Source organism: Barbus barbus (assembly GCF_936440315.1).
Source record: "Barbus barbus genome assembly, chromosome: 27".
Classification (NCBI taxonomy): domain Eukaryota; kingdom Metazoa; phylum Chordata; class Actinopteri; order Cypriniformes; family Cyprinidae; genus Barbus; species Barbus barbus.
Genome location: NC_136755.1, coordinates 11,286,768 through 11,301,429, shown reverse-complemented (window position 1 = coordinate 11,301,429; position 14,662 = coordinate 11,286,768). Strand labels below are relative to the sequence as shown.

The following is a 14,662-nucleotide window of genomic DNA, read 5'->3' as shown; positions in this document are numbered from 1 at the left end:
TCAAGAGTAAAGCATAAACATGTTATCCCACCTGTGAGTGATGCTCTCCGACAGCAAACTGTATAATAGCAAAGTTAGGCGTATGACTGCTGTCGATGCGCTCTACTGTGCTGGAGTCAATCTTCAGCTCATTGCTAATCTCAGCACTCTGAATGAAATCCTCTGTCTTCAGGTCCTCCACCCGCTTCAATTCCCCATCTGCCAACTGGATGATGGAGCCCTTGGTGAAGTAAGGAGGCATTGAAGGGGCTGAGGGTGGCGGCGGAGTCGTCAGCAGGCCAGCAGGGGCTGGAACCACAGGCAGATGCAACTGGGCTTGAACCACAGCTGCAGCAGGGTGAGGGTATGGGGCTGGAGCCTCAAAAGTCTCTGCTTTTGGGGCCATTGAGGTGACAAAAGCATGGGGCAGTGCCGCAGGCAAGGGCGGTGTGGTTGATGTAGCAATAGCTTCAGTTCCACTCACTGGGATGATGACCGGCTGAGTTCCAGGGATGAGCAGGTGCTGGGATAGGCTGGTGTGGTAGTTGAGAGGTTGCTGATGTCCTGTGCCGGCAATGTAACCGATGATGGGCTGCTGAGCAGAGTAGAAATTGGTGGAGTGGAGGCCCAGTGAGAGTGACTCTGTGGTGCTATGTGTGGTCTGGATGACTGTATGAGGAGACAGTGCGGTAACTGCCCCCTTCAGACTGTCCACAGGTGGAGGGGGAGGAGGAAATGGAAGGGAGGCCAAGGAGGAGGAACTGCGGGATACAGGTTTGCCTGCACAAATCCCTCCTTTCTCAGTGTGGGATATTGGGGGAGGCAGCTTGTCAGGTGTACCTCCGGGATCAGCACCACCGGAGCTATGACTGTTGGGCACCAACAACAACGAGGTCCGCATGGCTGCACTGTCCTGCGCATATTCGGCAGGTAGCACCACATGCCGAGCCTCATAGTGACGTGGGCTCTGCTGCTGGTGGATCTGGTGCTGTTGGATGGAGGAACCCCTTTTGGCAGCGCTGCCCTGCTTCCCTACACTAGATTCGGGAGATGGACCAAAGCGTCTATCCTTCTCCAGCTCTCCGTTCAGAACCTCCCTGGGCCTTGTCTCCTCCCTCTTGGGTAAAGGCCCATCTGTGTGTGTGATGTGAAAGACTGGCGTGGGGCCACTGATGGGTAGCGTGTGGTGAGGGTGTAAGTGTGGAGGTAAGTGAGCATGGGGTGACGGAGCAGTCCGAGGAGATAAGCTTAGAGGAGAACCAGAAATTTGTATGTATTGGGTGGAGTGGGGCGAAGAGGTGTTGTCAGTTGTGACCATGCCAGGAGGACGGCCCAATTGGTGGTGCTGGTCAATTTTGGATCCTGGAGAACTGGAGGTGCTGGCATAAATCTCACGTTGTGTGGTAGTGGTGGCGACCGAAGGAGGAACTAGAGGTGAGATGTAGCCAGCATATGGTGCAGAGTACGGAGAGCTGATGAAGTGAAGATTGGGAGGCAGGGGTGTGTACTGGATAGTGCCAGCAGGCTGAGAGAGGGGTGACGTGTACACAGCAGGTATAGTGGTCACTGCAGTGTGAGCTCTGGTTAAGTGAGTGGACGAGGGAGGTGTGCTGTCAGCCATGGCTGACAACGGTTTATATTGAGGCCCATCAGGTTCTGAGGAGGTGCTGGTGTGCTGCCGCCCTCTGTCATGTCCACTTGCCAAACTGGCAAGCCAGGCCAGGTTTCCTGAACGCTGACTCTCATTGGCAGGCGCCATCACCAAGGGCCTCACCTCTGAGGGCAGAGTGCTTGCTGGGATTTCACGCTTCTTTGGGGGAAGGCATTCATTGCTCCGCTCCTGGTTTGACTTCATGGTGTCTGGGAATTTGTGCCACTCTTTCTGGATGTTTCTTCCCCGTCGTTTTTGGCTCTTTTCCTCTCCCTCTTGGTCTCTGTTTGTATTGCTAACAGAGTGTGCCCTCCCACTGACTGGCTCGGAGCGAGGATGGGGATGGGGTAGAGAGGAAAGTGGTGGTGTGAGGGGATGAGTCCTGTGCCTATGGTCGGATGGACACAGATTTCAGTCTTAAGCAACGGAAGTCACACCTGCTGTGGGAGAGCGGTCCATGCAATTCATGCGGAATCATTTCCCTCTGAGAGCGAGTCTCCAGGACTGCAGGAAGAACCTGAAAAATAAAAACATGCATCATTAAGTTTTTTTTTCTGTTTTGAAAACAGCTCTATGGAAGAAAGTCCTATACACCTCAAATGTGAGAGGGCATCAGTGTCTTGTGGATAGCACTCATAGTGTGTGTGTGTTTGGAGTATGTCAGTGGACCCCCTGCAAGGCGAGATGGAACACACAGTGTGCGCATCATTAATAATGAACCGGCACTCTGCACTCAGGACTTATCTGAAGCCAATAACACATTCACCCTCATGCAACATAAAAACACAAATTAGACTGGAGGCTCATCTACTACAGTGTGAAAATGTGATAATCATCTTTAAGTTGAAATAAAATAGCATTCACATCTGAAATAATATGTTCAAAGAGAAAAGGCTGGAACTATCTATCCATCAAGAATTTAATGGATTGTAAAAAAAAGTTACTTTTCTATGGCATAATGAAGCTAGACTTGAATGGACAAAGTACTTAAGCCCACAAGCTTAAGCTACACCAAACAAAAAGAAATGGACAAACACAGAGCAAGTCACGTGTACATGCAAGATTACAAACACAAATGTCTCTTTCTCTGGAATAACATGCACTAATGAATTGTGCGTAAGTGTATTATGAAGGTAAAACTGTCTATTTAGATTTGATGTTGACTTTAAGAGCTCTCCATCAAAGCAGGAAGCAAGTGTCTCATTTTCCTCTCCCATCTACTCCAGAGTGTATGGGGAGACACGTGATGAAACAGTGATGTTGTGCAGTGTTATGGCTTGTTTGACATTTCTCCCTGAGCTCTATTGATTGAACCAATTCAGCTGCGTCTGTTGTCCAGAACTGGTGGGAGGGTGGTTTTGCATAATAAACAGGCCCTGATGATTTAACAAGTGTCGCAGTGCTATAAAAGAACAGGCGGATTCTGCTGTAAGGGGAACCCACCCTTTAATCCGATCTGTATAGTGGCTTACTTTTTGTGTGTATGGAACACTTACAAAAAGGTAACAAAATGTACCATAGTATCACTATGGTGTTATGTAAAATGCTAGTATCATTGACATGGCACCATGGTAACACAAAGTACTATGATTATAATTCTACATTTACAAAAAATAAAAATTTGTATCGAAGTACAAAGGAAATACCTTAGTATACTGTATGAATATGGTAATCATTCAGAATCATGATATATATATCAAAGTACCATGACATTACCATATGATACATCACTATATCACTAGTGCCTGTCAAGCTTCACATCCTCAGACAATGTTTTAAAATTAGACACGATAAGAGACCATATAATACTCATCGTTTTGAATGTTCAAAGGTTATGTTTAGGTTCACAATGGTCATGTCATCACTTAAAGCAGACACAACAGACCTCAGCTGATTACAAACAGCTGGAGCATGTCCTCTCTGTTTGCTCTTAAGTCAAAGTTGTGTAGAAAGGTTATGCAACAGCTGAACACTATTGATTGACAGCTATTGACATTGAGCAGGGTGTTTATTCTCAGCACTCTCTCAATGTTTCCTGCCTCTTTTTTCTTTCTTTTTTTACTTTTCATCCCCCCATCTGATACTCGTTCATTCCTTCTCTTTGGCTCATATATCTTCTCATCTCTCTCTGCACCACCCCCAACCTCTCTTCTAAGTCTTTTTCCTTCACCATAATTTGCATAAGACAAGGGCAATCAAGCATGTTAATAACCCAATTATCATAATCATTTTAATTAATGATTTAAGTAATCATGCATGGTAGATGACAATATTATCCAGATGGTATTATAACTTACTCAAAAGGCAATTCTAGAGGTTTGAACTGGTCTCTTGCAGGTCCTTGAATGCTCGCGGTGAAATAAACCCTTTATGATGGGATTATACTTGAAAACTGATTCAAATGGTAATCAGTGGTTCATTGTTCCCAGTTTGATGTACTATCTATATCTCAATTTAGTCTTTACACATAAGAGCATATGATATATGCTTCCCATGTATCAAAGCATGCCCGAAGACACTCTGTGCATCTGAATTTGCGTACTTCCCAACTACACAGTATGCAGAATTTAAAACGTCAAATGAGTATGAATAAGATATGAAAACTTGGGTGGGGGAAGACATGGAGAGAACAATGAGTTGGGCAGCTCTTTTCTTGTTTAACTGCTTTGGGTATCAAGAAAATTCCCTGTAGTTAAATTCTACTTGTTTGTTTATTTACCCGTTTAAACACCTCAGTACAATTTATGGTTGTTGTCATTACGTCATAGGTCAAAGAACATGCAGGTAAAAAGAACAATGCTACTTTATGTAGCATTTCCAAAAAAGTACTGATATTACACACCAGCATTGTAATTGAACACACTTCATCAACGGTTGAAAAGTCAGTTATTTGAATTCAATATTGTGCTTTGTTTCCTTGGACAGAATAGAAGTATATGTTCTCCAAAAAAAACAAAAAAGGTCAGAGACAGCTCTCTTGTTGGTAGCTAATGAGAAAATAATCAACAGTACAGTAACAAAATTAAAACAGGCAACAACAAAAATAAAAATCCACATTTTTCTTTCAATTCAATTCAAGTTTAATTGTATTGAGCTTTTCACAATGTAAATTGTTGCAAAGCAGCTTTACAGAAAATGAAAGATTCTACATTATATTTAGTATAGGTTATCAGTGGTGACTATATCAAGTTGAACACTATTAACAGAAATGATTATATGTTTCGATCAAACTTATGGCTAAATTTGGTCGTTTTGTATGTTGTCTGAGGGTTGGCATCATCTGAGATCTTCTGAGGGGTTGGCATCATCTCTTCTCAGGTGTTTGGTCATCTCAGGTCTTTGTAAGGGCATAACATATTAATTGAGAAAATACATGGAATATTTCTAATTCTAAAAATGAATTTGTCACCGCAAGACTATTTGAATGAACTGCAAAAAGAAAAAGGTGATCATTTGCAAAAAACCTTTTAATTATATAAAGAATCTATATTTTATACAACTTTTTTAAATAAAAAAATAATAATATAATATTATACAGATGTAGCTTACATAAGTAAAATAGATTTATAATAACAATTAATATATGTAAAAAATATATAAATTAATATACATTTATAATTAATAACAATTTAAACTAAATAAAAAAAGGAAATATTATTTGTCAAGTTTGAGTCCCAGCTTAAGGTCTATTCCTGATCCTGTTTCCCCCTCTCCTCTATTATCACTTCCTATCTCTGCCATCCCATCCCATGAAGGCAAAAATGCCTAAAATGTAACTAAAAAACTACATTAGAAAATAGCTGACAGTACAAAAGCAATAAAAATAAATATGAGATCAAATGGTTTATAAATCACAGATTTTTTTTCTGATGTAACACTGTCCAGTACCAACACTATGGGATGATGTTTCAGAGGGATAAAAAAAAGAAACTTTACAACTCAGTCCATCAAATTGACAGATAATGATTATCGGTAGCAACCTCTATGACTCATCCCTATTTAGTACATATTGCAAAGGCACGCAGCCACTATATTTCAAGGACAGCAGAGTAAAAGAAAGAGAAAGCCACAGTATGAGAGAGAGAGAGAGAGAGAGAGAGAGAGAGAGAGAGAGAGAGAGAGAGAGAGACCGTAGTATTTTCTCAACAAATCTGACTGCAGCTTACACCATTCTTTAATGAATGTCGATACTGCAGGGAGCCAGTTAGGATTAATGACACTGATGCCAATGGCTGGTATTTTATGTACACACACACACTTACTCACAAACATGCCTCAGTGTGTTGCTGTGGTATCCCGGGGAAAGCCAAATCCTAATCTTTCACAGTTGGGTCCTCTCAGCCCTCCCTGCTTATCCCTCAGGATTAAACCCAACACACACACACACACACACACACACACACACACACACAAACAAACACAGAGCAGGGAGGGAGTGAGCAATCTACTGACCTACATTAGTGAGAACACTATGCTACACCTACACACACGCTTGTAAAACGGCAAGCACATAGCAACAGAAGACCAGCACAGAGGCTCATTCAAATACTCATTAACATATGCGCACACATATACACACACACACAAACACACACCTCCATTGCTTCAGCGCTGTAAACTAAGAGCGTAGTGAGAGTTGAGAGAGAGAGAGAGAGAGAGAGTATAAAAGCCTTGTCAGCTGGATCTTGCTGAGCGCACTAGGAACAGTATCAGATGACCTGAAACCTAAACTTATTGTCCTCCATCAGCCCTGGCAACACTATGAATCATGTCCCCGGGGTCTTAGAGCCACGGAGAACAGCGGGGACAAATCAGAGACATTAATCAAAGACATTCACTGTGAATCTAACACAGACATGAATGAGGGAAAGCATGGGCTTTCTGAATGCATTTTGCTCCATAAAACCCCACTCGCACCGCAACAATACATGACGTCCAGAGCGCTCTGTGGGCCGCATTAGTGGGTCAATAGGAGATGACCGTGAGGATGACAAGGTTTAAGTCAATATAACCACAGAATTAGTGACAAGAATGAAACTCTGTGAATAATGCACACAACCGACTGCATTGATTTAAAATGCAAAAATATTTTAGATTTGTAAAATACTGTCATAATAAATATAAAACAATTAAAGACAAAACATATAATGTATTACACTTATTTTCATACTGTACATGTCTTGACTATTTCAAACATAACTTTTCATTATTCTTGTATAATTATGGGTTTTTAAATTGAATATATATATATATATATATATATATATATATATATATATATATATATATATATATATATATATATATATATATATATATATATATATGGCCCAATATACTGTGTTAATATAAAGAAATATTCCAGATTGATTTTATCCATATTTTGAATTTAGGGTGGCGATATTTTTGGCCATATATATATATATATATATATATATATATATGTACACTACATATATGTACTATATATATATATATATAGTCATGGCCAAAAATATCGGCACCCTTGGTAAAAATGATCAAAGAAGGTTGTGAAAATCTATCTGAATTGTTAATCCTTTTGATCTTTTATTTAAAAAAATTCACAAAACTCGAATCTTTCATTGGATAATAAGAATTTAAAATGGGGGGCAAATATCGTTATGAAATAAATGTTTTTCTCAAATACACGTTGGACACAATTATTGGCAACCCTAGAAATTCTTATGAGTAAAATATCTCTGAAGTATATTCCCATTCATATTCACAATTTGGAGCACTCCAGGGCGATTATGAACATGAAATTATCCAGTCATGGCTTCCTGTTTCACAGAAATATAAATAGGAGGGAAAACAAACCCAAATTCCCTTAAATCATCCATCACAATGAGAAAAACCAAATAATATATTTCTGATGTGCAGCAAAAGAAAATTGAGCTTCACAAATTAGTGAAGTGGCTTTAAGAAAAGAGCTAGAGCAGTGAAAATTCCCATTTCCACCATCAGGGCAATAATTAAGAATTTCCAATCAACAGAAAATGTTACGAAACTGCCTGGAAGTGGACATGTGTCTATATCGTCCTAATGCACGGTGAGGAGGAGAGTTTGAGTGGACAAAGACTCTTCAAGGACCACAGCTGGAGAATTGCAGAAAATAGTTGTCTCGGGGTCAGACAACCTTAAAAAAAATAGTCAAACAGCACCTACATCACCACATGTTATTTGGGAGGGTTTCAAGAAAAAATATCCTAGCTCATCCAAAAAAAAACTCCAGCATATTCAGTTATCAGACACGACTGATAGACAAATACTGCTGTATTTTTGTTGTTGTGGGCCTATATTTCTGCTGGAGGTCCTGGACATCTTGTTTAGACACATGGCATCATGGATTCTATCAAATACCAACAGATAAAAAATCAATAAGTGACTGACTCTGTTAGATATCTTATAATGGGCCATGTTTGGATCTTCCAACCGTACAATAATCCCAACACAAACCTCAAAAACAACACAAAAATGGGTCACTGAGCACAAAACCAAGCTTCTGCTGTGGCCATTCCAGTCCTCTGACCTGAACCCTGTAGAAAATGAGTGAGGTGAACTGAAGAGAAGAAGCACCGTCATGGAGCTGAGAATCTAAAGGGTCAGGAGTGATTCTGGATGAAGGAATGGTCTCTGATCTCTTGTCAGGTGTTCTCTAACCTCATCAGGCATTATAGGAGAAAATTTAGAGCTGTTAAACTGGCAAATGGAGGTTTCAAAAAGTATTGAATAAAAGGGTGCCGTTAATTGTGGCCAATTTGTATTAGAGAAAAACATTTATTTCATAATGATATTTCCCCCCATTTTAAATTATTATTATCCAATGAAAGGTTAGATTTTTGTGATTTTTTAAAATAAAAGATCAAAAGGATTAACAATGCAGATTAATTTTCACAGTCTTCTTTGATCATATTTACCAAGGGTGCTGATATTTTTGGCCATGACTGTATATCTATATATACATACATACATACACTTAGCACTATATACTTATAGGATACATGTATAAATATATTATAAAAGATATACAAATTTGACAAACTTATGTAAACAAATGTGTAAATCAATATACTTGTAAAATTACAATAGTACAAATTACATGAATGCATGTAAGATGCCCAAAAATGCTGTCTAGGTAAGCAGCGCACTAGACACAATGTTACTGTATTGTAGCCCCTTCCACACTTTTCTGAGGCACTATCACTTTAAAAGGTGGGCAGATACTCACTAACTGTCCCTGCCTTTACAATCAGTCCCAGTGCCTGATCTCTACAATGAACAGCACAGAAATGGATAGAGCGAGTGAAACGGAGACAGGTTGTAAAGTACAAACGACGAAAGAAAAGAAGAAATAGAACACTCTCGAGAGAGCTTTTAGCTGCATGAAGAAGTGCAGCTGAATGACTTGCACTTTCAAGTCCAGAGATACTCATAAAGAACATGAATCACAACGACAAGACAGAGAAAGACAGAAACTAAATAGTCTATCCCAACCTTATCTTTCGAACCTTCACAGCTCGATCAAATACCACTTCATTAACACCAATTAAAACTCGCATTACAGTTTTTGGTGTCTTTATACAAGCAATATGCACATTTACTCACAAGCTTACAGTTTGTTTTGCTTTTTTGACAATTAAGAACCTCTGTGTCTACCCTTTGGATGCTGTTGGGAAAAATGCTATGACTATAACAGAGACATGCACACTCTCTAACATATGCACGTTCTTACCTTAGTGTTCAGAGAGGCCATTTGAGTCACTCTCTTAGTCTTTCTCTTATTCCCACAGGAGTCATACAGACACAAAGCGAGCCCCCTCTTGCTCTCCTCCCACCCCGACACCTTACGGAGGTACAGCGGTGTTGCCGGCGTGTACGGAGGCCCTTCCTGCTGAAGTAATGGCTGTGGTCAGGCACTGCCCCCTGCCCCACCGGGCCCCGTGTGTGTGAGCTCTGAGCCCTGCCTGCAGCACTCAAACGTGCGTTATGCAAGGCCTCTCCGGGCCACCAGCTCTCCCCTCCCTCTCCCTCGCTCGCTCGCTCACTCACTCAGCTCCTCCCACAGCTCACCTCACTGCGCACCACCAACTTCATCAGGTATTCATTCAAAAAAGACACAAGCCAGCTGGCAGCGTGCCCAGACTACACTGCTAAAGAAAGAGAGAGAGCGAAAGAATGAAAGAGAGACAGAGTGAGGGAGGAGATCAGGGAGAGAGGGAGGGATATACAGAAAGACAGAGGAGGGAGGTGAGAGTACGAGGGAAATCAAGAGAGGGAGGGAGTAAAGAGAGACGGAGATTAAACGAGAGAGTGATGAAGAGATAGAGTGCTGTTTCTACAACTACAGGCACTTTTGTGTCTCAGGGTGTTTGATTCATAGGAACTATTATAAAACTACCATAATCTTAAGAAATAGTCAAATGAACATATTTTTTTTAAATTTGTGGAAATTATTTCTATATTACATACTACTGTTTAAAGTTCAGGGGTTAGTAAGATTTTTTATTATAATTTTGTTTCTTATGTTCAGCAAGGCTGCATTTATTTGATCATGAATACAGTAAAATAGTGTATCAGTGTCAAATGATTAAGAAACTTACGCTGATTTGGTGCTCAGAAAACATTTCTTATTATCAATGTTTTGTTGCTTATTATGTTTGTGAAAACTATGATTTTTTGAGGATTCTTTGAGTTCAAAAGAACGTTTATTTGAAAAATCTTTTTTTAACATTATGTCTTTACTGAAATATTTGATCAATTTAATGCATCCATGCTGAATGGAAGTAATAATCTTAAAAAAAAAAATCCAAATAAATAAATTAAAAATTGACCCAACCAGCAAACAATTTTGCCTCAAGGTTTTTCAAAAGGTTAGTGTGTACTTGGTGAACAAGGTCAAAGTGTCAATAAGAGTGAAGAATAAAATATCAAAATATCATCATAACATACCAAACAAATGTCATGATCATGCATAAACTAAATATTATAAATATACTACTATTATAAATAATAAATATTATTAGTTAGGATATAATCATTACTAAACAATACTACTACTAAACTATTAAATTAGCCTTAGCACGACAAAGAAAACTAGCATTTTAATGCAAAAATCTCTCAAATGTCATTTCCACCACTGTCATTCATCACAGAATGATGTCAAACACAATACATCATTTAAGATTTGCTGAAAATCTGATTTGCTAGTAGTCAACTGAAATAAGACAGTGAAAAGAGTTTTAAGAAAGCTCATTTTATAAAAGTCAAAAGTGCTTCAAGCTGAAGAAATACAGTAGGCCTATAGACAAACTACTCAGATGAGTAAATATGCCCTCTCCCTTATACATGCACTCCCACACAGCACTAATGATCTGAGCAGAAGAGCACAGCACATACAAGTACAGACCCACACACACTTCCACAGAGAGTCAGGATTAGAAGCTCATTTCAGGTGAGCTCATTGAAAGCAGAAGCACATTGTAATGCTAATCCTGTACAGCAACATCTCATCTAATAGGAGACCTCTGAACCTCCGAGTTTCAGCGCAATAGTGAGAACTGTTGCTATACAGTTCTATGAATTCATCAGCAGGTGGTACTAGAAACAACAAAGTCTCAGATTCGTAGCTGAAGGCTAGAGAGTTTGTTTAGCTGACCTAGTTAGCTAAGCAGTTTTGATAAATATATATTCTGCTCAGTGGTGGTGAGGATGGTGCAGTGAGATTGGACAACAGAAATGTCTCCCACAAAAAATGACGGTGCAGGCCAGGATTATTATAGTTATTTAGGTAACACTTTAGTATAGGAACCAATTCTCACTATTATTAGCATGCCTTTTATTAACATATTGGCTATTTATTAGTACTTACATAGCACATATTCTGCATGATCATATTCTACATCCCTAAACTTAACAACTACCTTACTAACTATTAATAAGCAGCAAATTAGAAGTTTATTGAGGCAAAAGTCATAGTTAATGGTTTGTTAATAGCGAGAATTGGACCTTAAAATAAAGTGTGACCATTAATTAAAACTATAAGCATAACAATTCAGATACTTCAAATTTATGTTCACTGACAGAAAATATTTAAAAAACAACATTTCTCAGTTTCATTTTTATTTACCCTGATATACTAAAAATAACAAAAACACACAATTACTAAAACTTAAAAATAAAAATACTATAAAAAATATCTAAGTGAAACTAAAATAACACTGGCAAAAGCTCAAACAAAGTATAGCTTAGCTAACATTCTCTACTAAACCCTATGAAGAGGCCTAGTTGAAACCAGACAACTTTTTTTTTTAAATGTGTAAACTGATTGTAGAGGAAATTGATTTAAATTTGGTAAAGTGTGTTTAAAATGTGGCGAAGGAAGTACAACCACTGCTAGGCCTTTTTCACAACAGAAACTGAGGAAGTTCAACCTGCTGACACAATTCTACTCGGCTGTTGTGCGTTCATCTGTAACTGTCTAGTCTGGTTCAGCTACCAAAACAGACATCAGGAGGCTACAACCGACAGTCCAGACTGCTGAGAGGATTTCTGGTGCCACCCTGCCTACCCTCCAGGACCTGTACCCTTCCACTGAGGAAGAGGGCAGGTAAAAACATCACAGATTCGACTCACTCTGGCCACAACCTAGTTGAACTGTTGCCGTCTGGCCGGTGACTCGGAACACTAGACACTAGAACATCCAGGCACAGGAACAGCTCCTTCTTCTCACAGACCATCTCCTTATTAAACTGTCAAATGACTCCCAAGACCCCATCTGCGCAACTTCCACTGTTTAGAGCAATATCCTGTAAATTCACTCTATTTATTTATTGTCATTATCCATAATGTTATAAGTATGTACAAAATCTTTTCTCACTTAACCTGACTGCTTCTGACTTAACCAAACTATCTTCATACTTAAATTTTTTATATTTTAATTTTATGTCATCTTGTTGTATTTATGTGTCCACTGGAAGCTCCATTACCAAGAAAAAATTATTGTGTGCGAAAGCCCACTTTGCAATATAGCTCTTTCTGATTCTGAATTAAAGGGAAAAAACTAAAAATCTGTCATCATTTACTCACCCAAACCTGTATGAGTTTCTTTCATCTGTTGAACACAACAGAAGATATTTTGAAGAGTGTGTGTAACCAAACAGTTGATGACAGCCATTAACTGCCATAGTATTTTTTTCCATACTACCGTCAACTGTTTTGTAACACACACTCTTTGATATTCTTCTTTGTCTTCAAGAATGTCTCAAAATATGGAATAAGAATGTAGAACGAAAACACAAAGTGTGCACAGAACTTTGTGAATGAGGCTCGCTGAAGTACTGAGTGCAGAGACTCCATGTGGGCCTGCCGATGAGTCAATTTAACGCACGGCTGAACGCGTCCCTATGGGCTGTGTTATGGAAAGTATGAGGCAGTCAGAGGTTGTCAGTGCTTTGAGCTCGGGCATTAATGCGAGTCAATCTGAAGCGCAGATCATGACAGGCACGCAAGGAGTTCCCTTGTTAGGTGAGGGAGTACGTGCTGTTTACAGAACTGCAGTCAACAAAACAAGCGGCACGGGAAGGTTTGTCTGTTGCTGTGGTAACAAATTAGCTATGCTCTCCATTTCTGGGCCTTTAGGGTAATTCAATTAGTTTTTGTGTTTACTCTGAAGCGCGTGCAGTCACCTGAGAGATTGATAAATGGACGAGGAGAAGAGAGAGACAAAGAGATACAGACCTAGATTATGACAACAGACAGAAGCAGAGAAGATAAAAGAAGTGGTGAAAATTTGAAACAGAAACGGCAGATTAAAATCTCTCGCTCTGGAAATCTGCATCTGCTAACTACCTGATAACAGAATATTCCCTTAATTCATTCTTCATAGGAGATGAATCTGCTCTCTACAGCAGAGAACATCATCTTCCTTCTCTCTGCAGATTGCAGTCATTAAATAAGAGAAAGACTTGACAATATAAAGATATCAGATTCCTATTTGCATTGAGAACAGCTTTAATTCCTCTTGGGATGCTGTCATACGAGTCCTGAACTGTATTATATGGCAGTATTATTCATGAAAGACCTTCAGTTCTTAAAGACTGTCAAACTGAAATGTTTAGGAACTGACAACCAATCATAAACTAAGCAGTGCTTATCTTGTTCATTATACATGAGCTTCGTACAGTCGCAGAGATGCTTGCTTCCTGTTTTCTTTGTTTTGGCATGTGAGGAAAGTTAAATAGGTTGAACACAACAGCGCTGGCAAACAAAATACTGGACAGAATCAGAATGATAAGATACTAATATTAAGACAACCAGAGCGTTATTGTGCTGTACTTGTCCATGAAATGAAAAAGTTAATCCCAGTTCACAAAGTTCAGTGTGAAATTTCGAAACCTGGACTAAAGCTGTGTTCACGCCATTCACGTGGCTTCACTGTTGATAACAGCAAAACTTCATCACTAATAATATAATATACTGTTAGTTTGGGGTCAGTAATATTTATTAAGAAACATTTACTAATTAAAATGAATTAAACAATTAATTTAAAATATTTGTGTCAAATAAATGACGTTCATTTAAAATTTCTATTAATCTATTTGTTCATCAACACAGATGATAACAGTGTTAATAATTTTATATGGTTTATTAGTTCACAATTTTACAGTTTTTGCTGCGTTTCTGATCAATTAAATGCAGTCTTGGTGAGCATAAGACCTTAAATCTTTTGAACGGTACTTTTCAGTTTAATAACTTCAGTTTAATAGCTTGATTGAGGCAACTGCGTTTGCAACCCAAGTTGCATCTGGTCTTGCAATCATCCGACCTAATGACTCTAACATGGTGGATGCCCAGACTATCACAGGCACATCTATTTGAAACTACTTCTTTTATTATATTTCTTGGAAAACTGAGTTCTTATACTTGACACGTGCTGCTAATCACAGTATGTATAAATAAACATGAAAAAAAAAGATGTCATTTTATACAGCAATATGCACACACGTGAACAAA

General features: G+C 39.0%; 1 protein-coding gene across 3 annotated transcripts in view; it reads right to left on the bottom strand.

The window, feature by feature from the left end:
- Nucleotides 1-14,662, bottom strand: part of LOC306846754 (ataxin-1-like) — a 105,546-nt gene that overhangs the window by 6,388 nt on the left and 84,496 nt on the right. For 2 of the 3 annotated variants that reach the window (XM_079380344.1, XM_079380345.1), the window contains one exon: nucleotides 32-2,147. In XM_079380344.1, the coding sequence (XP_079236470.1) occupies nucleotides 32-1,834 (1,803 nt within the window). In that variant the 5' untranslated portion in view covers nucleotides 1,835-2,147. Of the gene's footprint in view, nucleotides 1-31; nucleotides 2,148-9,383; nucleotides 9,463-14,662 lie in introns of those variants that run through there. The other variant, XM_079380346.1, reaches the window with a different exon arrangement.